We start from the raw sequence: 27,825 nt of genomic DNA on the forward strand, positions 1-27,825 counted from the left end.
GCCCAGGGCCGGCCCTGCAATGTAATAAGGATTGAGTAGCCCAAAATATGTATAAATAGACCATATACATGAAGAGAAGACAAGCAACATTCAGTAATACAAAATATTATTATCTCTATATTTAGTCATAAAACCAATTAACATATATGTTGTATGAAAACGAAAATAGATAACATTAAATGAACCGAAAAATATAAATACTAATGTGATATATCGAAAATGTACCACCGTACCCACTCCCATATTAAACGTATCGTTATTTACGCCCTTTGCCGGCCACCTAATTTAACCACTCATTCATGATCCTCACGACCTCACCTGAGTTATGTTCTACAAATTAAAGACCTCCCAGTAATACAACTTATACAATACTATATGTTAAATGTACAATATACAATAAGCAATCAATAGATAAAGGATCACACTTGTATGAGACCGTCTCACGGATCCTTATTCGTGAGACCGGTCGGGTCGGGTCGAAATATTATGCAAATGTCATATTTAATTATACGTGCAAATGTCATACTTATATGCTCAAATATAATACTATCCAGGAATACAATTTTTGTTACTTATAAGAGAAAAAAGTATTACATTTTTCATAATAAGTAATGTTGACAAGTGCCACTTACTTATAAGGGAAAATATAATACTTTTGAGGAAAAATGTAATACTTTTAAATTGAAATGTAAAAGTATTGTATTTTTCCTTAAAAGTATTACATTTTACTCTAACAAAAATTTTATTTCTGATTAGTATTACATTTGAGCATATAAGTATGACATTTGTGCGTATAAGTATTATATTTTCATTTGTACCCAACCCGACCCGACGCATCTCATGGTGAGACAGTCTCACACAAATTTTTGCCACAGATAAATATTTATAACAATCTAGACTTACAATATAATTTATACTAAATTATTAAAATACTTCTAAATAAACAAGCTAATAAGAACCAATAATACTCTTTATCTTAATTAAGAAAAAAATTAAAATTCTCAACTATGAATGATTCATGATAAGAATCTATATATCAATGTGGATAACATTGTCATTCTTAATTATGCATGCATGAAGGTGACGATTTGAGAATAGCAAGTAACATATTCTATTAAATGATAAAGTGTATGTTTTGCGTGGTTTAAATTTTCATACCATATATATTTACTTTCATTAGTTTCATATATTATATTTATCATTAGATCATGTATAAAATTTAATACATAACTAACGGTTTTCATGATTGAAACAATCGAAATAACTACCTTAGTGCATAATTATCTTAAAGGTGAATTTGGCCCTTACCTCTATACATGAGGAACTAATTTGATAATTTTTAAAATATATTTTAGTGATTAAAATTAGGTACAGTTGTCTCGAAAGAGATAATCGGGCTAATAGCTAGAATATGATTTTAGTACTAGAAGAGTCACATATTTGATTACTGTCAACATCCTCTATACCTAATGCATATAATGCAGGTATAATGATAAATTTTATGCTTTAAAAACAATATAATGCATTTTAATTACTATATTTAAAGAGATAATATATCCAAGTATTGCAGCAAATTAAAGTTTTGGATCACAATCCATTAACAGCTAAAAGATTGCTCTCAGCGGACCACCCCATGTCCACCATCCAACCAAACACCCACATGCATCATGCTCAATTTTAGCCATCCAATTTTGATGCACCTCACTTATATAAATTAAAATTCACTACAAACATTTCATAATACTAGATATGCCAGAAGTGTTTGTACAGGTATAACTCATTAGTTCAGTAGGTAATATTTGGGGTAAAAGACCACCATTATTTAGCCATGTTTTTTTGGATTAACGAGGTAAACCCCACTCCTGACTGTGTGAGTAGTGAGTAAACCCTTGCCCTGTAACCCTAGCCGGCAAAGGACCACAAGGAGGTAAACCAGCCTAGGTTACCCATAGCTAACCGGCTCAAATCCAAGGGCTTGAGGTTCGAACCCACGACCTCTCGGCTGCAGGTGTAACTCTCTTACCACTTGGACTGTCCTTACGGGCATTATTTATTTAGCCATGTTTGCTGAGCCGTTAAGCGGTCGAGGTGTGGGTCCACAGAATTAGAGATTCAACCTTTTGGAAAAGAAGATATGCAAGAAGGACGGATACGTGGAACATCTTGTGTGGCTAAGATCATACATGCTGACCTTTCAACTTCCCATTGATTGAGAGAGATGAGTGGGTATGACGATCCAAATCGTCATTGCCATGCATATATATATGTGCATATTTTCAATCTTTCTTATCCAAACGTAGTACAGCTATACATATAGGTTCGTTGCAATTGATGTACGTACGTATGTATATATGCATGTATGTATACAGGTTTTGAAGCTAGCTTAGATCATCTTATCTCATCATCATCTCCAAATTAAAAGGACAAAATGTTTAATACTGCCCTGTTTTGGGACAACGAGTTCCCATCCGTAAGCATGGAAATATAGTTAGCTGGTGGACAACATTTGCATGTGGCAAGTTGGGGGCTGATCCACATGCATGACGACTTTCCCCTATCTCTCCTCTTCATTTCATTATATGTCGCCCTTTCATATATAGTATATATGCACGGAAGATCACTGATCATATCAATATGTACGTCTATATGTGAAGTACTGCTCACACTAAACAATATTAAATTAATCAAATAATTAATAATAATCCATTTAATCATCAATATATATATATATGTGAACCATATAATACGATCCTTACGTTAGGTGTACGTATTGTGTCTTAATTTATTTAATTTGGATGAAAGTATATTATCTATCATCTAAGGCAAAAATTTAGCTTGTGTGAGACCGTCTCCAGGGTCTTAATATGTGAAACGGGTAGCATCTTTGATTAATGAGGTTAAAGATTCGACCCATTAATTAAATATCCGACGGATTGAGACCCGTGAAACGGTCTCACACAAGTGTTACGTTACCCATCATTAATAGGTTTGAGTTAAGCTGATATCTTTTTTATCCGTTTAAAAATAGTACAAAGAGAAGTGATTAGCCCATGATGAATATATAAGTAGATCAAATTATATATACTATATACTAATAAGAGCCAAAGAGAGTTAGACCTAAAATGGGTAGAAAAAATGGCGGTCAAATTATTTAATCAATGGTTCAGATAAATTATTTAATCAAATAGATGGTTAAGATAATTCAGATTAATATTATTTATAGAGATTACCTAATTTAACCTTACTTTTATGATTATCCGTTAAGTTTTCCGTTAAATATTCTCTTCTCCGTTAATATTCCGTTAACTTTTAACTTTCCCATTAATTTCTATAAGAAAGGTCTTAGTTTCGAACCTCATCTCAATCAAATTTGACATAATTAAGTTTCTCACTCTATTTTACTCTTATTAAATTAAATAAATTAGTAGCTAAACAAAAAATGATACATATGTATTTCTTTAATTTAGAATTATGTGTCTACAATACCTTTATTTGAAAAAATTATTCATTATCAAAAAATTAAATTAAATAAGAAAATAATTTCATTAGTTATATTGTCTTTATTTTCTCTCATGCAAAGATTCTTTACATTCAAATTTATCAATTGATATTCATTACATTGTCCATTATCTTATTTTTACAATATCTTGTAGTAATTAAATATCAAAGTTATAGTACAAAATAATGTTATATATTTATTTACCAAGTATTTTATTAATACTATGAAAAAAAAATTAAAATAATTTGAAGCTAATTATATTAACTACTTGGGAATTGGTTGACAAAGAGAGTACTCAAATAATAACCCAATAAATTGAAGCGGAATCACTCTATTTTATTCTTATTGAATTAAATAAATTAGTAGTTACACCAAAAAATGATACATGTGTATTTCTTTAATACCATGAAAAAAATAAAAAAAGAATAGTTTGAAATCAATCATATTAACTACTTGGGGGATTTGTTAACAATGAAAGTACTCAAATAACTCATTACCCAGCAAATTGAAGCGAGAAACTATCTTTTAATATCTTTGGAATACAAAATATTTTAAATTTTCAATTTTTTATTAATTTATTTAATTTTTTTTCTTAAACTAGGGATTTCTTTATCCACAATAACTCATTCAACAATAATGGTTAAACCAATGATGAATGAACCCGAAGCAGAACACCTAAAGGAAAGTCCATAGCTCCTATATCATAATCTCATTGCATGACGTTGTCATCTATGCTACCAACAATAACCGAATTGCAAATAACACACTACCAACAAAAAGGAAGAGAACAAATAGTAAAGATGAAGACAATGACAATGTTACTCAAAAGAGAATTAATAACACTTAAAAAAATTCAAATTAAAAGTAGTATTTATTTAGACTATCATTTTTAGACCAAATATTTAGTCTATCGATTTTACAAGGTTGCAAACATTTATTTTAGTAATAATTATAATGAATTTTCTATATTATCTTGGATTCATATACTTTGAGTTAGATATTTAAATAAAAAAATTCGACATTCAATTACCCATGTATAAACTTCTCATATATAATCTTACATTGATATACTTTCAAATATTTATTTAAATATAAACATTGGACATTAACTCATTCGCGCAATGCGCGTATAAAACTAGTATATATATAAGGTTGACTTCATATAAGACAACACCTCCCCGTGAAACAGTGCGACAACGTGAGTGCACATAGTCTACTTCACGAATGCACACACTCTAAACTGTGTGCACTCGTGTAGGCTAAGTGCACACACTTTAGGCTGTGTGCATCCGCGTAGTAAACTGTGTGCACTCACGTTGTCGCATATCTGTCTCACGGGAAGGTGTTGTCTCATATGATTGTAATTCTATATATATGTGTGTGTGTGTGTGTGTGTGTATGTATTACTCTATAATGATATTATTATGTTGAACAATACATTTTAGATTAAGCACCACTTGGACCACAATCTCTTTTTTATCTGGGATATGATGAATTCATGACCTTTAATTTATACTGTGTTGAGTAATGTGTTTTATCTTAACTACAAAAAAGTTAAATTGATAGTTGAATTACACATTTATATTTTATATATTATATGTTCAACAATTCAAATTCACTTAACCTGGTTGGCATGAGTGGCCATGCACTCCCACCTTTTAAGAGATGTTGGTTGGTTGCTACTTAGGACACCTTGTGATCTAACAAAAATAAACAATTCGAATATAATTCACTTTTACTTGACTTAAACTGATAGTGTACCCATGTAAAATTACAATGCATCAAAACGATCAGTCACCACATGTACGTTCAAATATCAAAATTAGTCGTACATTATATTCGTAAATGGGTTAATCCCCGACTTTACTACCAATTTCCAATCAATAATGTCAATATATAATAAAGTAGGTTCTTAAATTTGTTTAGGTATGATGTTGTATGTATCTAACTATGAAATATTAAAGATTATAATTAGGGCATAATTGAAGGAGACCGGATATTAGGTGGATCTGCTAGTTGTATGTATGTATATGAGCTGTTGAAGGGAAAATCTTAATTAGCATAAGAATTATATAGTATAAGGCTATAAGCTGACCCCCATGCACCCTAACATCCAATTCTTGCATATGCAACTTAAATTGACACTTGGATTGCTAATAATAATATTTACAAAAATTCAAGTTAAATTAAATGAATTAATGTATATTGGTGTACCATCACCTTCCTAAAACCAGTAGCCTTTCTTAAAGACAACCAACTAACATAGCTTTCATTTGATATAATCTATTACTGAATCAGCATTGCATGTGTTAACCATGTGCCCCTTCAGGGACTATGGGCTCTACATACACATCACATCACTCCTTATATGTATATCTATTTCATTTTATACTCACTAAATTAAATACACTGATGAATGATGATCTACTTTTTTATTTTCTTTAATTGCTTTTATTTTATTTGTATTTGTATTTGCACATATAATAACTTTTTTTTTTGGGAGGAGGGGACACCATTTTTTTTTTTTTATTATTATTGTACACTTTAATTTTACGCACAAGAGACCCTTCACTGCACCACACTGATTGGTCAACTCCCCCACTGCATAGTACATAGGGCTAAAAGTAAGAACTTTGTATTGATTGGTTTTCCAACAGAAGATACCTTGGGAGCAAAACGTATGAATCCTTATAATTTACTTGATTTTTCGTCCATCAGATCTTGCAAATCAATGGTTTAGATTTGTCCACACGTTCTCACCTATAATTGGTTCTCATATGATTAGGATTATATATATATTGACGTCATTATTAGTAGAGGTATATATACATAGTATTTCAATTGGAGTATGTGTAATCTTTTGTGTATGCCAAGGACCTTGTGGTCCAGTGGCATCAAACCCTTTCCTTTATGCGGGAGGCAATACTGACTCTTGTGCTTCAATAGGTTAAGAAAGTAGTTATAAACAGATACTGCATTGTAATAGAGTTAGTAGTATTAAAAAAAAAGAAGATAGGCATTAATTAATTAAATTAAATTTCCCTTCCATTTTCATCAATTATTTATGTTATTACTCCGTAGTACTGATAGGCGATAGCAACACTTTTCTACTTTTCCTCTCCCCTCTAAAGAGTAAAGACAACACTACGTATGCAGTACTTTGAGGTGGAACCGTGGGACTCCTATGTTTCAATAAAACTACATTAGGCTCTGCTGTCTTGCATGCTTGTATATACATATGTGAGCACTACAATAAAACATTAAATTATCGACCAAATTTGTTGGAGGCCGGACTGGTACACTACGTCGTCTGACGACATTATCCATCATTTCGTTTATCAATCAACTTTAATTTTTTAATTTCCTTTTAGTGGGGTATATATATATATGACCTTTAATCCATACCCAATGATGAACGCCAATCACTATTAAGAAGTAGTCGAGACAAATCGGTTTAAGTCCAATGAGTTTATCGAAATTTAAAGTGAGATATGTGACAAGACATAAAAAAAAATTAACAATCAATTTAATTCACTTAAACTGATCGATATTAAAATTCAACACATATGTCATGAGATCAATTTCAATCAGCATATAGTAAACCCAAGTCGGCGAGCATATTTGCCCCATATATCACTTCTAAATTGGGACAGATATTAACATTCTGTCCATATTATATATCAACACATCGAAAAACTTGGACCGACGGGATTCGTGGGTACAATAATAATGTGGAATCACAATAAAAATAAGCAGTAGCGACGGACAACTAACGTATAACGTGGGATGCACGCACGCATGCATGCATGTAAGTGGATGCCAATTTTCTTGAAAACCCTAATGGAAGATAACAGTGGAAAGGTGATGATGATGGAAGCAGACAATCAATGGAAACCACTTAATTTTATATGCTATGTTGTATATACCAAAAGAGAAAGAGAAAGAGAAAATGCATGCCAGCCAGCAGGGTGGGTGCCCTTAGGCCTTTGCTTGCTAGCTAGCTTGAAATGACTAATAATCTTGCATTCTTAATTAATTATTTTAATTTGCCAGATAGTTTGCATGTATGTTGTACATAAATTAATATTGCATCAATCACATTAGATAGATGGATGGGTGGATAAAATGCATGCAACAATATTCTTCAATTCATGGGGCAGAAAATGTTTGTTGAGCTCCAAACCTAATAATAATGACTAATAAATAATAATAATAATGCCTCTGTGTTTGATTTAATTTCCCCTCGAGTGGGCTATAGTCATAGACGGAAAATATTGGTGTAACTTTATTATGATATATGTAGTTTATTTGCACTTCTATCATGTATATAAAAAATGATTTCTTAATATCATCTTAAGAATTATTAACTTGATACATATAGTCTTCGGTGGCCATTATGATGGAGTAATTATGATACGTACAATTGTTACCATGGATCCGGGTTCATATTACATTGTGAATCATGGTAAAAAAATTTTATATTTGTTGTTAACAATTTATGTACCTGTAAATTACACATTAAAGGCACATAATATAGTAATTACAGACACATAACATCATAACTACAGACGCACAAATTGTTAACCAACATATTATTATTTGTATGCAGTTGATATATTATGTACTTGTAGTTAACAATTTGTGTGTGTGTGATTACTATGCTATGTGCCTTCAATTTGTAATTTACATGTTACAGAAATTGTTAATCGCAAGTATAAAATGTGTCACAACGTTATTTTTGGACTATATGTTCCACGATGCAAGGTAGACTATATATGGTCCATGGTATAATTTGCCATTATGATACGACGAAGACAAATGAAAACTGAGATTACAATATGATGATTTGGTGTCTACAACGTATCTATAACTATACTATTTAGGCCATGTTTACTAAATGGTTGTTAGCTGATGTTGTTAGAAGGTATAATTAATTGATAATATTAGCTGGTTGCAGAAAAGTGTGTGGTAAATTAACTGTTTTGGTATAATATCTTTTCTCAACAGGCTAATTGAAAAGGTTGCTTTGAGTAGCATTTTAAAATTTAGTATTTTGGAGTTACAAAAAGCTTATTAACCAAACATTTATATTTATTTTTTAACCAAGTCAAACAACTAAAAATTGTCAAATAGACCAAAATTGGTAGGCTAATTATTTACCAAACAGGACCATAGTAATGAAGGCTAGAATTTGAAATGTAGGCTGATTGCGTGACTCGTGATTTATCTCCGCAGCGACTCTAGAGACTGAATCCTGTTGGCTTAAGATTAGTTCGGCAAACCTTGATATCACCTAAATTTAAAATAAAATTAAAAGAATATTAAAGATTTCGTATATATTCAAAAGACGTTTCTCCATACGTTTATGAATTAGCTAATGAAGTGTTATATTTAGTTGGTAAGTTGTACATAAAGGACGAAATTTCACATACTTCAGCTTAACAAGATGGTTGAGGGGTAAATAATTATGGTGACTCAAGGACCTCTTAAGGTCTTCCTCGATAGTGGTGAGTTTATGAGGAGATTTAAATTATATTCACACGCCCAGGAATTGCACCTCACGCATGTGTGACGCAACTCTCATTAATTTTGGTGGGATCACTTATTCTGCAAAATCCCCATATTTGTACATATTGTTTTTTCTCTTTCCACTTTATCACTCCTTCACCTCATCTTTTTTTTTCTTTTTTTTTTCTTAAAAACGGTGTAAAACTCACAAATGGAGATGGCCTTAGTAAAAGGATTAATGCTTAATATCCATAAAGAATCCGTCATATTAAGTATAACTCCAACACGTAGTATTGGTAAGTTTGTGATGAAGTTATTTAATTATTCATAGTAAAATAACATAACCCAACGAGGTAGTTCAAGTGGTAAGTGAGCTTTCTTTGTGGGGAGGAATTCCAGGAGAACCTAAGTTTAATTCCTACAAGTGACGGACGGAGAGAAAGACCTGTAAATTTACCAAAAAAAAAAAGTAAAATAACATGAGCTGGAGCCATGTGGAGATAACAGTAAAAATAACACTACGTACTTAACTTTAATCATCATTGTCTCGCGAAGTTTCATCCATCATTTTAGGCTTCGTGGAATGATTAAATCTGTACGAAGTAGGTTGGAACTCGTAATCGGAAATCACCATCTCTGGAGTGATTGGTGCCATTGTCGTCTTCGGACTTTTTACCCTTTTTTTAACCCTCAACCACTAATAAAAGGCATTCATAGGATAAATCCTACTCGATCATGTATACTTACACAATAAAAATAAACAAATATAGTGTTGTCAAGAATTAGACTATGATCTTATGGTACGAAAATCACACTTGACTTACTTAATTATTATTTTTTAATATATCAAATCAAAGTAAAAAAAATATATAATAAAATAAAAAATAACATAGGATTGGAAATTTTTTGAGCGACAATGTTTTCATCGTCCGACACAGTTGGATATTATTATTGCTCATTATCTTAGTGACTATTTTGACATGGTGTTTGTATTTATTTATTTATTTTTATATATTTTTATTTTTATTTTGTTAATTTTGGTAATTATGAGTTGTAATCCGACAATGACCAATAATTACTATAGTTGGTGTCATCATTAATTGGGTTGCCCGTAAAAGGCAATTGAAGACCTAGAAGGCAATTGAAATGTTTACATTATTGTTTGCAAGCTAAGTCAACTGAGTAATATTAAGCATGTTGGGTGAAATGCAAACATGAAACTTTTTCGGGGGAGCATTAACCTAGCTAGCTAGCTTCTTAATTAATAGATAGGCGCAATTACGGTCATCATTATCTATATGCAAGTGTTTGAATCATAATACAAGTGATGAAATTTTAATTTGATTAAATTAAATATGTTTCTTAACTTTGGGTGTAAAAAGGTAAAATTATGGAGGAATTAAATCATCGCGACTTAACAATTAACGATTTCTTAGGTGGAAGGATTAGTATCTAAAGTGTTCATAAAGAGTCACTTCTACAATAGGGTTAAAATCACATACACATTGTGATTGCGTTTTTGGATGTAATTTGTTACCTGAGAATCAATTGAGTTATCTGTAAATGTGTTTGGTTCATGGGTTTACACACTAGGAATGAGAATTAAAATCATAGTTAGTGTTTGGTTGACAATGTAACTTCTTAAAACACAACTATAGATTTTGATTATCCCTTCTATTAAAATTTTCATTCCCTAATTAAAAAGGGTATCATTCAATCTTATTGGTAATCTAACTTTTAAGTTTGAATTAGTACTTTTAATTTTTTTTTCTAATTCATATTGATGCTTTGGATGCTATTATATTAGGATCAATTGCTTTTATTTTTTGTTTTCGTATTTTTAAAACATTTATTCCATTATAGAATCATACACAACCAAACATCAATATTGGTAATCATTCCAATTTCACCCTACTATCAAACATGAAAAATACTTTCACCAAAATCCATTAACATTACTAAGTATTTAATTCTCATTCCGATTCCGATTCCGCTTCCCATGTGCGAAACAAACACACCCTAACTAACTAAAATAAATTTATATATATAACTATTCATCACGTATTTTAGGTATTTACAACCTAATGACAATAACACTAACACAATTATAATAGTAACAAAATACTAATCCATCCAACCTATTTCTTGGAAACTAATTCTCAAATATGAAAAAAAAAATTATTGTACTAAATTATAACGATACAATAAATACCAAGGTTGCAAAATAGACTAAGTGCTAATCAGACACCAGAGGTCCGCCTAGCGCCTAGGTCGCCTAGGCGGAATACAAAAAAAAAAAAAAAAGAAAAAGAAAAAAGGTAAACAGTGTGCGTGTGTATTGTATTCTGCACACATGCAATATATTACACATAGCTTTAGGATTGCAAAAAATAATTAAAAAATATTACTCAGTAATTCGACCGAGTCGGCTAAGTTAGGCACCTAGTCGGCCGGTCAGTTAGATGCCGCCTAGATGCTAAAGCACCACGATTGGGCGGCGCCTAGACGCGATTTTTACAACACTGTAAAATACAAATTGGATAAACAATTCTTACAATAAAATGCATTATAATAATATTATATTATAAATTAAATAAAATTTGTAATGATGTTAAATTATTGTAAATATAAATTATAATTTCATATTAGTAGTCGTAGTGACTAGTAGTAATAGAAAATAGAAGTTTTAGTTTTATAGTAGTAACAATAATAATAATAATAATTATTGTTGTTGTTAGTATTGTTCTAAACAAAAATATTTAAATTGTAAACAAGTTGTTAACATGTTCTGTAATAAGTTCTTGTAAACATATAGACACAATAATTTTAGTGTGTTATACGTATTATAGCGTGTCTAAACAATCGTTGTATCGTGGACCAGGGCCCACAATGCACTGTGGACCCTAGTCCAAAACGGCGTCGTTTAACTAAGTTAGTGAGGAGTTGACGCGCGGCGGACACCATTCCGTCCGTTCAATTCCCGTTATGTGTGATTTTGTGTATTCTTATGTGTAATTCTCTGTATTCTATTGAGTGTTTATGTGTATTCTAATTATACAGTTTTGTACATTAGTAATTTCAATACCATATCTCATGAAACATGAATGCTAATACTTAGGGTAGTAATTCTGTGTATTCTATTGAGTGCTTATGTGTATTCTAGTATATGATTCTGTGTATTCTGATATATAATTCTGTACAATAATAATTTCAATATCATATCTCATGAAACATGAATGCTAATACTTAGGGTAGTGATTTTGTGTATTCTATTTGGTGTTTATGTGTATTCTAGTATATAATTATGTGCATTATTTGTTTCCAATACCGCAATAACATTAAGTATAAAAAATTAGATCATTAATGTACAAAGTATATAAAAGAATACACATATCATTGGTCATTCAATAGAATACACACAATCAATAGCTTAAGTATTAGCATTACTATTTCATGATGTATAGTACTCAAAATCAATAATGTACAAAATTATATACCAGAAATTTCAGAATACACAGGATTTATGAATAGAATACACAAAATTATTAGCTTAAGTATTATCTCTGTTGTTTCATGAGGTATGGTATTAGAAATCAGTAATGTACATAATTACATACTAGAATAAATACACAGAATATAAGTCTAAGTATTATCTCTTATGTTTCATGAGGTATGGTATTAGAAATCAATAATGTACATAATTACATACTTTACATTATTAGAGTTGTCAACATGGGATAAGCCCACTGGCCGGCCCGTGTCACAATAGGACATGTGGGCTTTAATTTTTTAGGCAAGCCTAGTTTATAGATATTTTTAAAATTGTTATAATAGTTCATATATTGTATACATGATTTGTATTGATACAATAAATTAATAAAATATTTAGAACATTGTTAAAAAATGTGTATAATAAATGCATTGTATAAATGATATACTCCGCCGTTTTTAAGTTGGTAATATTTATAAGATTGACTTCGTCTTTTTTTTTTTTTTGATAAGGGTCAAATAGACCCTCAAACTATATTTATTTGTGCAATTAGCTCATTCAACTTCAAAAAGTTCCAATTAGACCCTCAAACTTATTATTTTGGAGTAAATAAACGCTCTAACCTATTTGTGACCTGTAATTGCAGGTCAACTAGATTTTCGGCGAAGGCGGGTAAAACAACATCAAACGTTGCGTTCTGCCGGAGAAAGAAATCAGCCTTCTCCGGCAGTGGAGATAGAACCAATCGCCATCTCCGTTGGAACACAAAAACACAAAACATGACCACGTATGTCTGCACAACCCCTACTTAAGTTTCATGAGGTAGGCCCGCGCACGATTGAGTGTCTCCATAACCTCGGAAATTGAGGTGATAAGCTCGTGTACTTTGGCAGAGTTGTCCACGACCACCACTTTATTATTAATCCTATTGAGCTCATCAAATATCCTATTAACCTCATCAAATAGCCTATTAACCTCGTTCGCCTTCTCGTTGAGGCACAATTTCCAAGGCTCAGGGTGGGACTTCTGCTGCGAAGAAGCAGCAGACCGGACTTCTTCCAAGGCTTCCTTGTTTTCAGTAATAATCTGTAAACAAACCAAACCAAACGGATTAAAAAAATATTCTCCAACCCAAAACATTTATTAAATTACAAATCCTACCTTCTCCAAATTGTCATTGATCTTAACCAGGGAGTCCTTGGAGACACCAATGAGGGTCGATACATTCAAAATAGATTCATCCTTCTCTACGATCTGCTTCTCCAAGCGCTTCTTAAGCCTTGCTAGGCGACTGATCTCATCAAATTTAGCAATGATTAAAGCGTCGAGGTTTTGCTTTATGTTTTTCATTTCTATATTTAGAAGGTCACCCATGGCCTGCAATGAAAGCACATTCATGCATAACAATAATATACCCTATGGACCTAAGTAGTCACAACACCAGTAAGACATTCATAATCTTCCCCCAAAAATTAAAATTAAAATTCAGACAAATATTCACTTACAAGTGTGCAAGATAACTCAAATATATAAATAGGTATCTTTTTGCTATTTTCAGCTTTTGACATTAGAGTAACAAAGTGCAAGACTAAACATGAAAAACTAAATTTTCCAATTTGTGACAGATGACAAGCAAACATATACAATCTTATTTCATCATGTGAGCAAAACTACAAAAGCTTAAAAGAGCATCTTAGTAGCAATCATCACATGGCTCCTTCATGAGCCTGCACCCAAAATGAATATTCAAAGAACCCCTTGGAAGTGACTAGACATATTATTCAGTAAGGAAGATTTAACTAGGTGCATTTCCCCAAATCAATGAAGTTTTCCTAAAACTCCAGAAAAACATCTTAACAAGAAGATGGCATCAAAAGAAGCCTTCACAAAAGAGAGAGCATCCTCTAAAAGCAGTCCAAGTTGGAGGGAGGGTAAGAACAAACAACCACTTAGTAGACATGAAAGGTTCTATAGCTTTGATGTTCAAAAATCAATGAAGTTTTTCAAGTTCTCTTCACAAGGAGAAATCATAAACAACTTAAAGCTTGTTGACAGGCAATCATCAATTAAATAAAGCTCTATCTTCGTACTCCAAATTGTCGTCAATAAAGGAAAGGTTCCCCATCAACTCAAATGACAATTCAGATGCCAGAAAGAATATCCACGGTAATTAACTTAACAAATTAACATTATAATCTATTACAATTTCTAGATATCAAATTTCAAAATAAAATTTACAAACTAACGACATAATTTTTTTCAGAATTAATCTTTAAAATATTTAAATAAAAATAAGGAGTATGTACTAATGTATGAACCATGGTTAACTGGACTCCTGGATTGTGTGAGGGTGGCGCGGACGACGGACGATGGCGGCGGCAGGCTGGAGCAGATGACGGTCGACGCCAATTGCGGACAGAGGGAGGCAGAGACGTGCGAACAGTGTGGGGAGAGAGGGAGAATTAGTAGTCTATTATTTAGTAGTTTAGTTTAGAAGAAATACCGGAATATTATTTTTTAGTGCCTTGACTATATAATACATATCAATTTTAGTTCTTGACTATTAAATTTTTTAAATTCGATACATGACTATTCAATTTGTATTACATTTGGTCCTTCACTATGAACATTTTCAAATTAAGTGCATGACTATTCAATTTGTATTACATTTGGTCATGCCGTTAAATTTTTTGACCAAATCGCCGTTGACCGACTAGTTTATTTAATTTATTTTAAAAATTATTTTAATAAAATAATTTTTAAACTAAAAAACTTAGAAATAAAAATAAGAAAACGCCGACCACTCCCACCCTCCCCTTTGTCTCCGCCAAAGACGAAGGAGGAATGGTGGGTTGGTGGGAAAGATAACGTCGGCCACCCCCCTCCTCCTTTGTCTCCGCTAGAGACGACAGAGACGAAGGAGGAGGAGGGGGGAGGGGGGGTCATAATCTTTTTTTTTTTTTAATTCTTAATTTTTAAGTTTTTAAATTTAAAAATTATTAAAATTAATAATTTTTAAAATAAAAATTAAAGAAACTAGCCGGTCACTGGTGACTTGGCTGAAAATTTGGCTGAAAAATTTAACGGCAGAACCAAATTGATACAAATTGAATAGTCATGCACCTAATTTAAAATTTTTAATAGTCAAGGACCAAAATTGATATATGTATTATAATAGAGGGACTAAAAATAATATTTTCTCTTTAGTTTATTATTATTATTATTATTTGGAAAAACAACCAAATTAAACCAAATATATTAACCTTCCAAAATCTTCAAACAAACGATACAAGAAATAAAACGGGGAATATAATAAAAAAACGACACAACGCCCAAGCACGGATGATCTAACAACCTCTTCGCAATAGCATGTGCTAGCATATTTGCTTCATGCTTAACAAAATTTAAAGAAACTGAATCTAACTAGAGTAACAAAAAACGAATATCATCAATAATCAAACCAAAAGGACCACCATGTGATCCACCGCTCACAGTCGCTGTGACTAACTTTGCATCAGTTTCCATAATCACTCGATTCCACTCTTTCTGCTTCACCCAAGTCAAAACCTCCCGAACTCCCACAGCTTCCGCTTCACGAACTGAATAAATGAAACGAACCAACCTCCACCCCATTCCTTACTCCTCGCCAACCTCTCCTCTCATAACCCAACAAAAACCCATCCTGTTTCTGTCATAATCCATCGCCACATCAACATTTATTTTAAAAAATGAGTGCATGGGAGGCTGCCACCTCAAAGGCCACGGTAAACTTCCTCCAGAATTAATGTTGTCATTTGCATGCAGCGTATGAACCTTCAACCAATCAACAAAATAATTCAAAGCATTAACCACCAATGATTTTGGATCCATGCATTGTTGGTGGAACACCATTTGATTTCTATTAAGCCAAAGAGCCCAACAGATTACAATAATTTTGACAATCATTTCCTTTGATAAAGAGACCACATATCAACAATTCACATATCAATATTTTTCACATGCTGCAAACGCCAACTTCTATCTAATTCCCCCCAACAGGCACGAACATATTGACAATTGGCAAAAAGATGGACGACGGTTTCCGGATTCATACCACACAAAGGACGTATAGGATCACAAACAATTCGTTTGATAGTTAAAACATCCTTAATAGGCAACCGTTAAGAACAAAGAGCCCAAAAAAAAACACTTCACCTTTGCAGGTATTACCCAATCCCACATGTCACTCCAACACACCTTCCCCTCATCACCCAACTCCGAAGTAATCAATCTATAAGCACTCTTCACCGAATACTCACCTGTCAAATCCTCCCCCCAAAACCAACCATCCCCAACCATTCTATTCGAAGTAGGCAAGCTCAAAATAAGACTAGCATCCCTCGGCACGCAGATGTTAGAGCTCAAGGAGGGAGGGGGGGAGTGGTTCAGACACCACTTTAGCGCCAGAGGACGGTGCATATGTTATGCGACGTATAACGAATAAAGGACTTAGACTGGTGCAGATACCTTTTGCGCTCCCTCGTTACCACACATGGGTGCTGGGCACAGGACAAAACCAGCAAATTCACAAGACCGTTACTATTATTAACTGTGAGTCATATTCTAAGTTATATGAGCCCATTAATATACCTCGGTGCCTTATAATCTAATGCGTGTTATTATTTAAATGGTGCAGCTACTATATGTGGACAAGGTGGTTGTAGGCGGACAAGACACGCGAGGCACAAAAAATTCCCACACAGGGATTTGGCCATTATTATGTCAATACATTAATGACTAAAGACACAATAAAACTAAACTCTAACTCGTTATTTTTGTATCGTATTGAGTATCTAAAATTGGATCCATGTCCAATGTGTTGCATTACTAGTTACAGAAGATTATTCATTAGGAATAATAACTAAACAGTATTCAAAAATCAAAATTATTAACTTACCAAAACCAAGGTGACTCCTTGTGTCTACAGGCTTTTGTGAATGTTAAATATCAGCATAAAATCATTAGAGCATAAGACATATATTCTATATATCCCATAAAAATGTGTATAAAATTAACAGACCATCCATCCAGTACAATATCATTTTAAACAACATACTGTTGGTGTTAACATAGTACCTATTTAGATATGGAAACATAGTATCTATTTAGATGGCCCCTTCTCATAAGTTCATATCCACTGGTTGATCAAATGCCTTGTTAGAGTTTCCTTGCATTTGGGCTTCTGCTGCTGCTGCTATTGAACCCTGAGCAACAACAAAATCCAAGGTAAATTGTTTGGTCTGTTAAAACATCACCTAAGAAAAGATGGGCATACGAAGTTACACCTTTGAATCTGTGAATGTCGAGTCTAGTTCCCTTGGGCGCTCGTCAATTTGCATATCATCCTGAAAATTTCAAAGGAAATGAGGTTATCATCATACAATGATTCATGCTGTGTTCTTGACATCACAAGAAGCATTCAATTTCAAAATTGAAGATCAACGATAAGTACAGTGCCCATGGCTTCAGGTTCAAGAATCTCCCTCTTAACTCGCCCTGATTGTGGCTTTCTGTATATGTGAAAGTAAAATAAACAGAGATCAGTGGAACTCCAGTAACTAAATAAGGCGGAAAAAAGAAACACAAAGAGAGAGCAAATGAAATTAGGATGTACCGCTGGTCATCCTTTACATCTGAATCATGATTCCACCGTTCATCTTTGACATCCTCATCTTCATCGGCCTGAAGATTAGTGGTAAAACAATATGTAAATTAACAAATTATTGTTCACTAAATACAATAAGCCCATATGAAGTGTTTGTGAAAGGCTTAAAAGAAGGCTTTATTAGCATGGTTAGTTCATTTTTGAAGTCTTTTGCTAGTTTGCACTACATACAAGATGACGAATTAGATAAATAATTTGCTTTTATGTGCCAAAAACGAGGCGTTGCTTAAGCCAGAATGGCCAATGTCAAGTTTCTAAAGGAAGCCGGCTTATGCAGACCTTGAAAGATGGGGTGGAAGTTACCTCTGGAAATTCAGTATCGGGTGGCCGCTCCTGGAACTGCACACTCGGTGCATGCTGAAGTTTTGAGAGATTATCCAGAAGCTTTGCTCTCATATCTTCTAACATTTGACGAGAGTTTTTGTTCTCCATGTTACTAGGAGCGACATGAAGAGTATAATCTGGGCCAAAGTACTCGTAATATTCATGTTGTGGCATTTTGTCTTCAAGTTCCATCCCAAGTGCGACTCCAGTCTGTACAAACATGAATCCATAGTTTACCAAAAAGCATGCATATACTCATATCTTTATTAGTAAGAAAACATTCCACTGATATTAGTTATGATACCTACCATTTAATTATTACAGTACAATTAAACACGATGCAAAAGTTCCAATCCCTACACTTAACTACTTAATTAGTAACTTCTTTTTTCAAACTTTTTTGCATCTTAGCATTATAAGCATTGAATATTTACTATATGAGCATATACATCTCCTAATTTCTTTTGATTTTCATAATTTATTTTTTCTTGTATGTACGCGTATTTCAAATTAATTAAGCAGAAAGAATCTTACTTCATAGCACCAGCAACGAGCCACATTGCGTATTGTGTAGCCACCTCCCCCCAGTAACAGCAACGGTACATTAAAAGACCTCATGTATCTGACACATTCTGCGTGCCCTTTAATCGAGAGATTAAAACAACCCAACCTGTCTCCAGACAACGAATCGGCACCACATTGCAACACCACAGCACCAGGCTTAAAAACTTCCATCACTTTGCCCATTATCGGCTTAAATAGCATCTGATAGCTTTCATCATCAATTCCATCATCTAATGGAACATTAAGAGAGTAATACTTTCCCTTCCCGTATCCAACATCACCTATATCCCCAGTCCCAGGGAAATAATCTCCAAATTTATGAAATGAAACCGTCATGACCCTGTCTGTAGCATAGAAGGCCTCTTCAACACCATCACCATGATGGATATCAATGTCTACATACAAGACTCGCTGCCAGAAATTGCAAGAAGTGGATTATTAGTATGTCGAGATTCAAAATATATATAGAAAAGAAACTTAATTATTAATATGTAAGTATGTAACAGATATAGAATAAATCCATCTTAGAAAAGATATTTTGTGAACAGTAAATACAACACTAGAAATGAGGTGTGTATATTTAGGTCAGCTAAGGTCATTTTGATGGGCAAGGATACACACGGATTACTGCTAGTAGATACTATAATAAAGCTATTTGATAGGAATTTGTCATATAAAATTATTAGTTAACAAGTGAAATAAAAATGTAAGCTATTAGTACGGGTCATATATCTTTAAGTAATTATATGTCAAAGCTTCACGGTGGATGAGCCGATGAGGCTCAGTCCTATAACATTACAAGTTCAAGTAACTGTAAGCTTATTCATCATAAACTTAAATGAGAAATCAAGGGTTGTGTGGTTTCCCTCGCCATCCAAAAAAAATGAGGAATCAATGCAACTCGAAGCCAAGGACAACATTGATGAATGATCAAAGTTTTCCATATATAAAAGCCTACAAAGATTTCTTGCATTAAAAAATGATGAAAATTTTAAATAAATAAAATGTTATCCTAGCAGATGCTAAATCCACATACTAGGTGCAATCATGGCTACAAACTAATGAGCATCGTTTAACACAAAACTGAGCTTGGTCAAGATTGTGAATGGAAAATTGAAAACATATGAAAGAACAAGGTCTATAACTCTATATGTGAAATCTGATTGCCATAGGCAAAGCACCACACCTTAATAAAAGCATGCAAAGGATAAAACCCGTTTAAAAAGAAATAAACACGCAAAGCATAAGACTTTGGTTCTTTTTTACTATAATGTATAAGATATTAAGATTTACTCTAATGTGAAAGCACAAAAACCTGCACAACATTAGCAATTGACTCGTGCTCTCCCAAAAAAGCATGATTCAAATTCAGTTGCATTAAAAAAAAATTGTGGGTAGCAGAAATATCAGAAACCAACCTCATGCACTTTGAGGAGCTCTAAGATGGCAAGCACTATATCATTCACATAGCAAAAACCAGAAGCCTCACACTTCTTTGCATGGTGTAACCCACCAGACCAATTCACTGCAATATCACATTGTCCATGGTTTAATTTCACTGCCCCACCAACAGAACCTCCAGCATAAGTTTGACAGAAGGAGTAGAGGCCATCAAAAACAGGGCAGTCTTCACCAACATTAAATCTCTTCAGATGCCTAAGATTATCTTGTTGTGATTCTGGAGTAATGCTTCTCAAGAAAGAAACATAATCATCAGCATGAAACCTGCAAAGATCCTTATCTCTAGCAGGAAGGGGCTTCACAACATGCATATGTTGTAATAGTCCATAGTGTGCAAGAAGAGCATGTGTCATCCGGATTCTGTGTGGCTTCATTGGGTGACCTTGACCATAATAATAATTCCCAACTTCTGGGTCATAGAAATAACTAACTTTTCGCTTCTTCCCATCTGGTCCAGATGGTAATGAATTGCCTCCAGTATCCATTGCCAACCCTAGAAGAAACCAGCAAAGTTTAGATGATAAAACAAGGCCTACTAATAAATAAATAAATAAGCCTTCATGACAAGTTGCAATTCCAGCTGAAGTTTTGGCTAAGATTAGAAGTTTTAGCCTGTGACACATTGAAACAATTAAAAATTTTGGCTAAAATAGCAACTATTTGCAAAGTTTTAGCTTTTCGTAATTAATAGGCCTGAAACCAAAACATGAAATAGAAGTAACATGCATACATAAAGCAGGACATATAACAGTATAAGCAAAGAATGTAGTGAAACACTCCAAACAGCTCCCCATAGTCTAGTTGTTAAATGCACATCTGCCACATGCTTTATGCTACAATGAGAGATATACCTTTAGAGTAAAGGAGCGTGGTGTAATAAATGTAGAAGGCAAATCTTACTCAACAACAATGGATCTTCATTTAGAAACATATCATTGGTTTAGGAACATGTGTTAATTAAACTGCTCTTTCTTTAAACTTATTAAATACAAAGTGCCATTTTGAGTCATTCCTCTTCATCCTATTGACTTTTAAAGCTCCAAAGTTAGAAATTTTGTTTCATTTCACAGTTTACAAGCTGAAAATTGAAATTTCCACTATTTTGCGAATGCAACTGGTCAAGAATGTGAATGCAATTATCAGAATTTGTATGCTTCAAGTTGTATTTGCAATGTGTTGTAAGAAGCCCGCCCACATTATTCAATTTAGGTATTTGATATAAAGTTTTGCAATGTGTTTAAGTAATTTTGGTGTTATTCTTGACGCAGAAATTTCCAACACCTAAAGCAAACCTAATCACAAAACTCAAGAAATGGTCAACAATCCACTCAGGAAAGACTCCCAGAACAAAATTCAAAAACCAATAACTCTTCCCAGACCTACAAATCAGACTATAATTACTTTAATTACTCGTGTAAACTAAACTCCCCTTGCAACGTTATTATGAAGAACAATACATAAACATCAACGAACAGCACAATTCTTAACGAAGTAAAGCAGTGGCAGACAAACTACAGTAGAAATTGCATACCAAACCAATTTTTTTTTTAAACACGAAAGATTAAACGCCGCATGTTTATACGAGAAAGCATAATTTACAACTGAAAAAAAAAAATCCAACAGAACCATTCATACAAACACATGTACACGTCTAACGAAACATAATACACAGACACGCATGAGAGAGAGAGAAGAGAGCAGACCTCTGTGTGTGTGAGAAAGAGAGAGGCAGTTACTGCTTCCGCTACGGCGCGACGTTCCGATAACTCAGTTTAGGAGCACTTAAGGAGACGATTTGAGACATATAAATACAGAAATTTCTTGCGACTTCTACTTCTAGTCACTCAAGGTCAAATAAGAAATAAGTAACCATTGTCGATTTTTCTTTTTTCCTGAAATACTTCCGGCAAATATGATTATATCTAGTGATTGACGTTATATTACTCTTCTAAATATATTTTAATATTCACTATCTCATATATATAATATTATTTTTTTGACGTTATATATATAATATTATTTTGATCGGTGAATTCATACATATAAGTTTATGAGTGAACAATGTGACATAATTCAAATATGCATAAAAAATAATAAATAAAAATGCATAACTTTAAGCTATAAGTTTTATATTTTTGCATCCTTTGAAAATTTTTGAGGATATATATTTTATTTGTGTATGTTCTCGAATACTGTAATAATAATAAATGCATATATATTAGCATATAATTAATGCTTTTGTGTGCGCATAGCGTAATGGTTTTGATTCAAAATATGTGATTACAATTTAAGATGTTAAAAATCTAAATTCAAAATTCATATAATTTACATGATTTGATCTAAACTGAAGTCATGCCTGATAGAAAAGTATTTGCCATATTTGAATGAAGTTTTGACTTCAAACATTTTGAGATTGACAATATTTGACGATTAACACAAAATCTCTTAGCAACATGACCTCCATTCAAATAGAAAGAAAATAAATAAGGGTATGTCAATCTAGAGTATCTTTGAGTGATATTTAAATTTTATTTTTAATAATATTTAAATATATTTAGTGATATTTTTGAAACATGATATTTGGGTTGAATAAGAAATTTGAATATATTATGTTTAAAGTGAAACTATTTTGGGTTAGTGTGTGTTGTTAATTGTACATATCTTTTTATATCCAATCCATTATTTGATATTAAAATAGTGTTATTATGGAATATATTTACTATTTAATTTATAACTATAATATAGAATTTGAGTTTTTAAATTGGATATTAATAGAATTTAAAACACTTGATATCTGAACTAAATTTATATCAAATTAAAATTAAAAAATATATGAAACAATAATTAATGTTTACTCAAAATTTTAAAATTGACTCAAATCTTAAGTTTTAATTTAGATAATTTGGAATTTTGAATAATGTTCACTTTTACACAAAATGTTCTATCTTGAATACATATCATTTGCTACTGAAGAGGGCGTAATTAGATGACAACCTTTGAAGAATATTAGTTTCAAAAACTTGTTATCTACCCAAAGTTACAATACAAAGGATTAAGGGAAAATGATGAACTTGCCAATGACCTTGTGGTCTAGTAGCACCCGGTTGCACCCTCATGTGGAAATTGGTGGGTTTGAGTCTGAGCTGTTGCCTTTTTGTGCTTTAGTAGGTTGAAAAAGTAATTATCCATTATGAATGCTTTAGTAGGTTGAAAAAAGTAATTATCCCATTATGAATAATTACCGACTATTGGGTTTGGATTCCCGGTTACACTTATTTGACCATTTTCCCAATAATTAGTAATGCACTTGACAACTTTATGGATTTAGCTGACAAACAATGGATATATATAAAAGAATGAAAGAATTGAAGGGGTTTAAGCAACAGTAGAAAAGTAGTAAAAAACCCAAACAAAGCTAAAGCAACTAAGAAATTGCAGCAGAGGCATCAGCAATTCAGCACACACTAGCTGCATTCTGCATCCTGACTTCATCTTCTCTCTAGAGTAACAGATGCCTAAAGTAGCTATCTTCAAATCATTACAGACTACCTTTCACAATACAAAAGAATTTAAACTAAATACCAGTGCATACACTAAAATGTACCTTCAAACTTTCTGCTTGATCCGATCCATAAACCGCGAGAACTATTTGATGGGAAGGAATTGTTTGTTGTGGTTGGAGCAGTTCTGCTTTCTTCCTTGGTATTTACAGCGCGAGGTTATTGCTCGTGTTCTCTCTCATCAAGTGACTCGAGAGCATGAGAGCTATTGGCATCGTTAGGGTGCAGCCAAGACTCTTGAAGTTGTAAAGCATGCTCCAAATGGCATAAAACCTCTCCCATAGTTGGTCTGGCCACCCCCTCATCTGCAAGACATTTCTCAGCAATCTCTGCAAAACTCTTCAATGACTTGGGAGAATAATTCCCCCGAAGTGATGGGTCAATTATGGTTTCGAGTACTCCCTTCTTTTGGCAAATCATCGCCCATTCTGCAAGGTTAATCTGTTCCATTGGCAAGGACGGGTTTATAACAACCCGTGCACACACAACTTCAAACAACACTACACCGAATGAGTAAACGTCAGATTTGGCAGTAAGCTGCTGTTTCATGAAATACTCGGGATCAAGGTATCCAAAGCTTCCTTTCACTGCCGTACTAACATGTGTGTGCTCCAAAGAAGGGCCGCTCTTGGACAGCCCAAAATCTGCCATTTTTGCTACAAAGCTTCCATCTAGCAGTATGTTGGTTGTCTTTACATCCCTGTGAATGATGCCACGCTCTGATCCTGTATGAAGATAATACAGCCCCCTAGCAGCCCCGATGCAGATCTCTAGTCTTTGCTTCCAACTTAATGATGGTAGGTCACCCCCGAAAAGATGACTCCTGAGAGTCCCATTGGACATATACTCGTATATCAATATCATTTCGTTCTGCTCATCACAGAATCCAATCATTGATACCAAATGCCTATGCCTTAGCTTTGACAGCAGTTCAATTTCTGTTTCAAATTCTACTAGACCTTGTTGAGATTGTGGATTCGATCGCTTAATCGCTGCAAGAATGCCATCGTTTAGCTCTCCTTTGTATACCTTGCCGAAACCTCCCACTCCAATCACCAAGCTTTCATCAAAGTTGTTTGTTGCTGCTTTGAGATCTACCAGTGTGAACCGTTTCCCAGATCTTCCACAACTCTTCTTGGGTTTTACATCTTTAGTTCTCTTCTTTTTACGCAGACAAATGATCAGCCAAGCTATAACTGCAACAAGTGCAATCCCAAATCCAATTCCCAACGAAAGGGTCATCTTTGACTTCCCTTTGCTTTCTTCATCCCCAAGGTTCGGTACATAGCCAAGATTACCATCGCGGCTCAACTTGAATATCTCTAAACCATTTAATGCAGCATCAGAACCTTGATCACTTGATGCCGCCTCAGGGCCCAATTGCACCCAAAGGTTGTTGGAATTTGAGGTCATGCCATCAATGTAATCCTCATGGTATGCCTTGTTCTTTCCTCCCGCTTTTGTGAAAATATCAACATTCTCTGCTGCAGTTTTATTGTTTATGTAGATTTTGAAAATCCGTTGACTTGATTTATCGTATACTAGCTCACAAAAGTGTAAGCGGATTAGATAATCAAAACTTGGATCCACGGGGAATCTCCATGACATATTAAAGAATCTTAGCTGCACTACTAAAGAAGTGTTGGTCATAGTTTTTGCTGTTTCATACACAAGAAGTGGAGCTAGGGTTGTAGCATTTGGGGAAGCATAAGTAATTTTAGACGTGTTTTTTAATTCTGTTCCAGCGTCTTGATTGATCATATAGCTCGAATCCTCTTCCCATATCCTCCTAAAGCTTGAATCTTGATCAGGTTTGATCAATGTACCCCCAATATTCAATCTATACATAGTCTCAATCCCACGTTTTTGCAAATCCAAAGCAACAGTGGCACCATTTCCACTCACTTGCTTAACAGAATCAACAAACAACTTATCAATGACTCGGACAATCTCTATGGCATTAACAAAACCAAAAGATTCTTTATCTGGCCGAAACGTAATAACAGTAGAATTGGTTTGAATAGGAACATAATACTCCTTCACTAATGCAACAAAGCTAGAATTCCTATTCTTTTGCGAAATAGCATATGGGACATTGAGGCTGGAAGCCAATGTGAAACCACAAGTCTCAACACCAAAGTAAGACAGATTGGCGTTGTAGTTCTGAAACGTAAAGGGGTAGAAATGAAGCCTAAGGAAATAATTCCCGGGTGCTCCATGAAATGTATAGTTCAGAGGTTCTGAAAATATTCTGACAGTTCTGTAAAGAGACTCGTAATCTGGATTGCCATCAACCGAGGAAGTTGAGGCCTCAATACTACGCGAAGTGCTGAGAGTTATATTTTTGTTAGGGGCCTTATCGCCCACCCAATTAGCACCATCAACAGTAACATTTGCATTTGTACCACAATTTATCAAGACAGTATTTGCATGAGCTAAAGCTTCCCCATTCTTCACAAACCCAAGCAAAATCACCAAAAGAAATAGGCCTAAGACGCCCCGGCCTTTGACTACCATCCTTCACTACCCCTAACAACCTATGCCTATGCTTATTCCCTTTTTCTAGAGTTCAGATTCTAATTCAAGTACTAAAAACCTAACCTTTTCTCTCTTTTTTGATCCCAAAGAGATGAAACTGTATGGGTTAAGGTTATAACCTTGTAAGCTTGTCAATAACACGGGAGAAACACAACCTGAATGAGGAAAAACGCATTACCTTCAAACATTTGAACCTAGCATGCAAAGATATCAAAACCCACCATCAATGCTTTTCTACAAAATGGGAAATTTGCAGAAAAGAAACCCAATCTAACAAAAACCAATCAGATAGGAAAATGAAGGATAAATCATACAAATGGTGAAAATAGAAGAAAATGGTTGGGGATAAAAATGAATCTTTACAATGAGCATATGAAGCTTTCAATAGAATACCTAGATAAAGATTGATTCTTGAAAAAGACCCTTGCTTCCCCAAGAATATGGGGTGAGAATGGAGAGTTTTGATTCAGACTGGACACCATTGTTGCAATCAATTAGGGAGTTTCCCTCCCCTTCTTATTTCTAACTGATTAACAGCAATTTCTTCTGTACAGAAGGTTATTTGAATTCTTTGAACATTGTGGATAAATAAGGTGCGAAAGGACAGGATCTGGGTAGCTCTAGACCGGATTTCCATTACAGGAGACTTGTTTCTTTTCTATATCACGACGTCTCTGGTTTGGAGAATAGTATTTGTTTTTTTTCTTTAATTTTCATAATTTGGCAGTTTTATTGGAGGGATTGTGAAATTAAAATCATGAATCTTGGAAGAAATGTTCGAGCTCTCAAGGAAAAAATACCCTTTCATGATCTGATCAGTGAGATGATTGTGCTACTCGCGAGAAACTTAGATTAATCCGAGTTATGAATACCTAACTTTATTTTTTAAAATAATAATAATAATAATTTGATTTTATGATTAATAATATTATTATATACTTTTTATTTATAAGCATTTGGATCTTTATACTATTTATTCATTTTTAATACTCATGTAAACAAATCACTATAATATAAATTCGAAAAAATTGAACTTTTGTCCCTAAATTATATGGGTAGAATTCATCTCTAAATTTTGATCATGCTCACTTTTCGTTTCTGAGTTATAATAAAATTGAAAATTTCATCCATAATATTTTAGTAGTAAATGAACAAAAAGTGAACGTCAAATAACTTA

The 27,825-nt window shown here is 33.4% G+C and overlaps 3 protein-coding genes across 5 annotated transcripts; all 3 read right to left on the minus strand.

Annotated features, from left to right (window-relative positions):
• Positions 1–13,060: 13,060 nt before the first annotated feature.
• Positions 13,061–14,976, minus strand: LOC116019967. Of its 3 annotated transcripts, none has more exons than XM_031260387.1 (3): positions 14,804–14,976; positions 13,659–13,874; positions 13,061–13,583 (listed from the first exon to the last, which is right to left on the minus strand). In XM_031260387.1, exons 1-3 carry the CDS (start codon positions 14,816–14,818, stop codon positions 13,302–13,304), a joined length of 513 nt encoding a protein of 170 aa, XP_031116247.1. In that variant the 5' UTR covers positions 14,819–14,976; the 3' UTR covers positions 13,061–13,301. The 3 variants fall into 3 exon arrangements, with proteins under 3 accessions (XP_031116247.1, XP_031116257.1, XP_031116238.1); XM_031260397.1 differs by having other exon boundaries at positions 14,816–14,973; XM_031260378.1 differs by having other exon boundaries at positions 13,659–14,975.
• A 2,521-nt stretch (positions 14,977–17,497) lies between these two features.
• On the minus strand, positions 17,498–22,404 carry LOC115999136 (histone deacetylase 19-like). The gene is made up of 8 exons (XM_031238918.1): positions 22,254–22,404; positions 20,508–21,043; positions 19,060–19,500; positions 18,505–18,735; positions 18,151–18,218; positions 17,989–18,046; positions 17,822–17,881; positions 17,498–17,740 (listed from the first exon to the last, which is right to left on the minus strand). Exons 2-8 carry the CDS (start codon positions 21,033–21,035, stop codon positions 17,657–17,659), a joined length of 1,470 nt encoding a protein of 489 aa, XP_031094778.1. The 5' UTR covers positions 21,036–21,043; positions 22,254–22,404; the 3' UTR covers positions 17,498–17,656.
• A 1,691-nt stretch (positions 22,405–24,095) lies between these two features.
• On the minus strand, positions 24,096–27,156 carry LOC116026656 (probable receptor-like protein kinase At1g30570). The gene is made up of 2 exons (XM_031268009.1): positions 27,042–27,156; positions 24,096–26,842 (listed from the first exon to the last, which is right to left on the minus strand). The coding sequence occupies exon 2, from the start codon at positions 26,625–26,627 to the stop codon at positions 24,270–24,272; it is 2,358 nt and encodes a 785-aa protein (XP_031123869.1). The 5' UTR covers positions 26,628–26,842; positions 27,042–27,156; the 3' UTR covers positions 24,096–24,269.
• Between the last annotated feature and the right edge of the window lie 669 nt (positions 27,157–27,825).

The sequence above is a fragment of the Ipomoea triloba genome, chromosome 1 (genome assembly GCF_003576645.1).
Source record: "Ipomoea triloba cultivar NCNSP0323 chromosome 1, ASM357664v1".
NCBI lineage: Eukaryota > Viridiplantae > Streptophyta > Magnoliopsida > Solanales > Convolvulaceae > Ipomoea > Ipomoea triloba.

Bases quoted from the DNA above. Each gene is read 5' to 3' on its own strand.
- LOC115999136 (XM_031238918.1), bottom strand. From the start codon at position 21,035: ATGGATACTGGAGGCAATTCATTACCATCTGGACCAGATGGGAAGAAG. The intron at 18,736-19,059 runs GTAAGATTCTTT...ATGTTTGTACAG, and splicing joins CTCGTTGCTGGTGCTATGAA to ACTGGAGTCGCACTTGGGAT. The intron at 17,741-17,821 runs GTGTAACTTCGT...GTTGTTGCTCAG, and splicing joins CGACATTCACAGATTCAAAG to GGTTCAATAGCAGCAGCAGC.
- LOC116026656 (XM_031268009.1), bottom strand. From the start codon at position 26,627: ATGGTAGTCAAAGGCCGGGGCGTCTTAGGCCTATTTCTTTTGGTGATT.
- LOC116019967 (XM_031260378.1), bottom strand. From the start codon at position 13,895: ATGAATGTGCTTTCATTGCAGGCCATGGGTGACCTTCTAAATATAGAA. The intron at 13,584-13,658 runs GTAGGATTTGTA...GTTTGTTTACAG, and splicing joins TCAATGACAATTTGGAGAAG to ATTATTACTGAAAACAAGGA.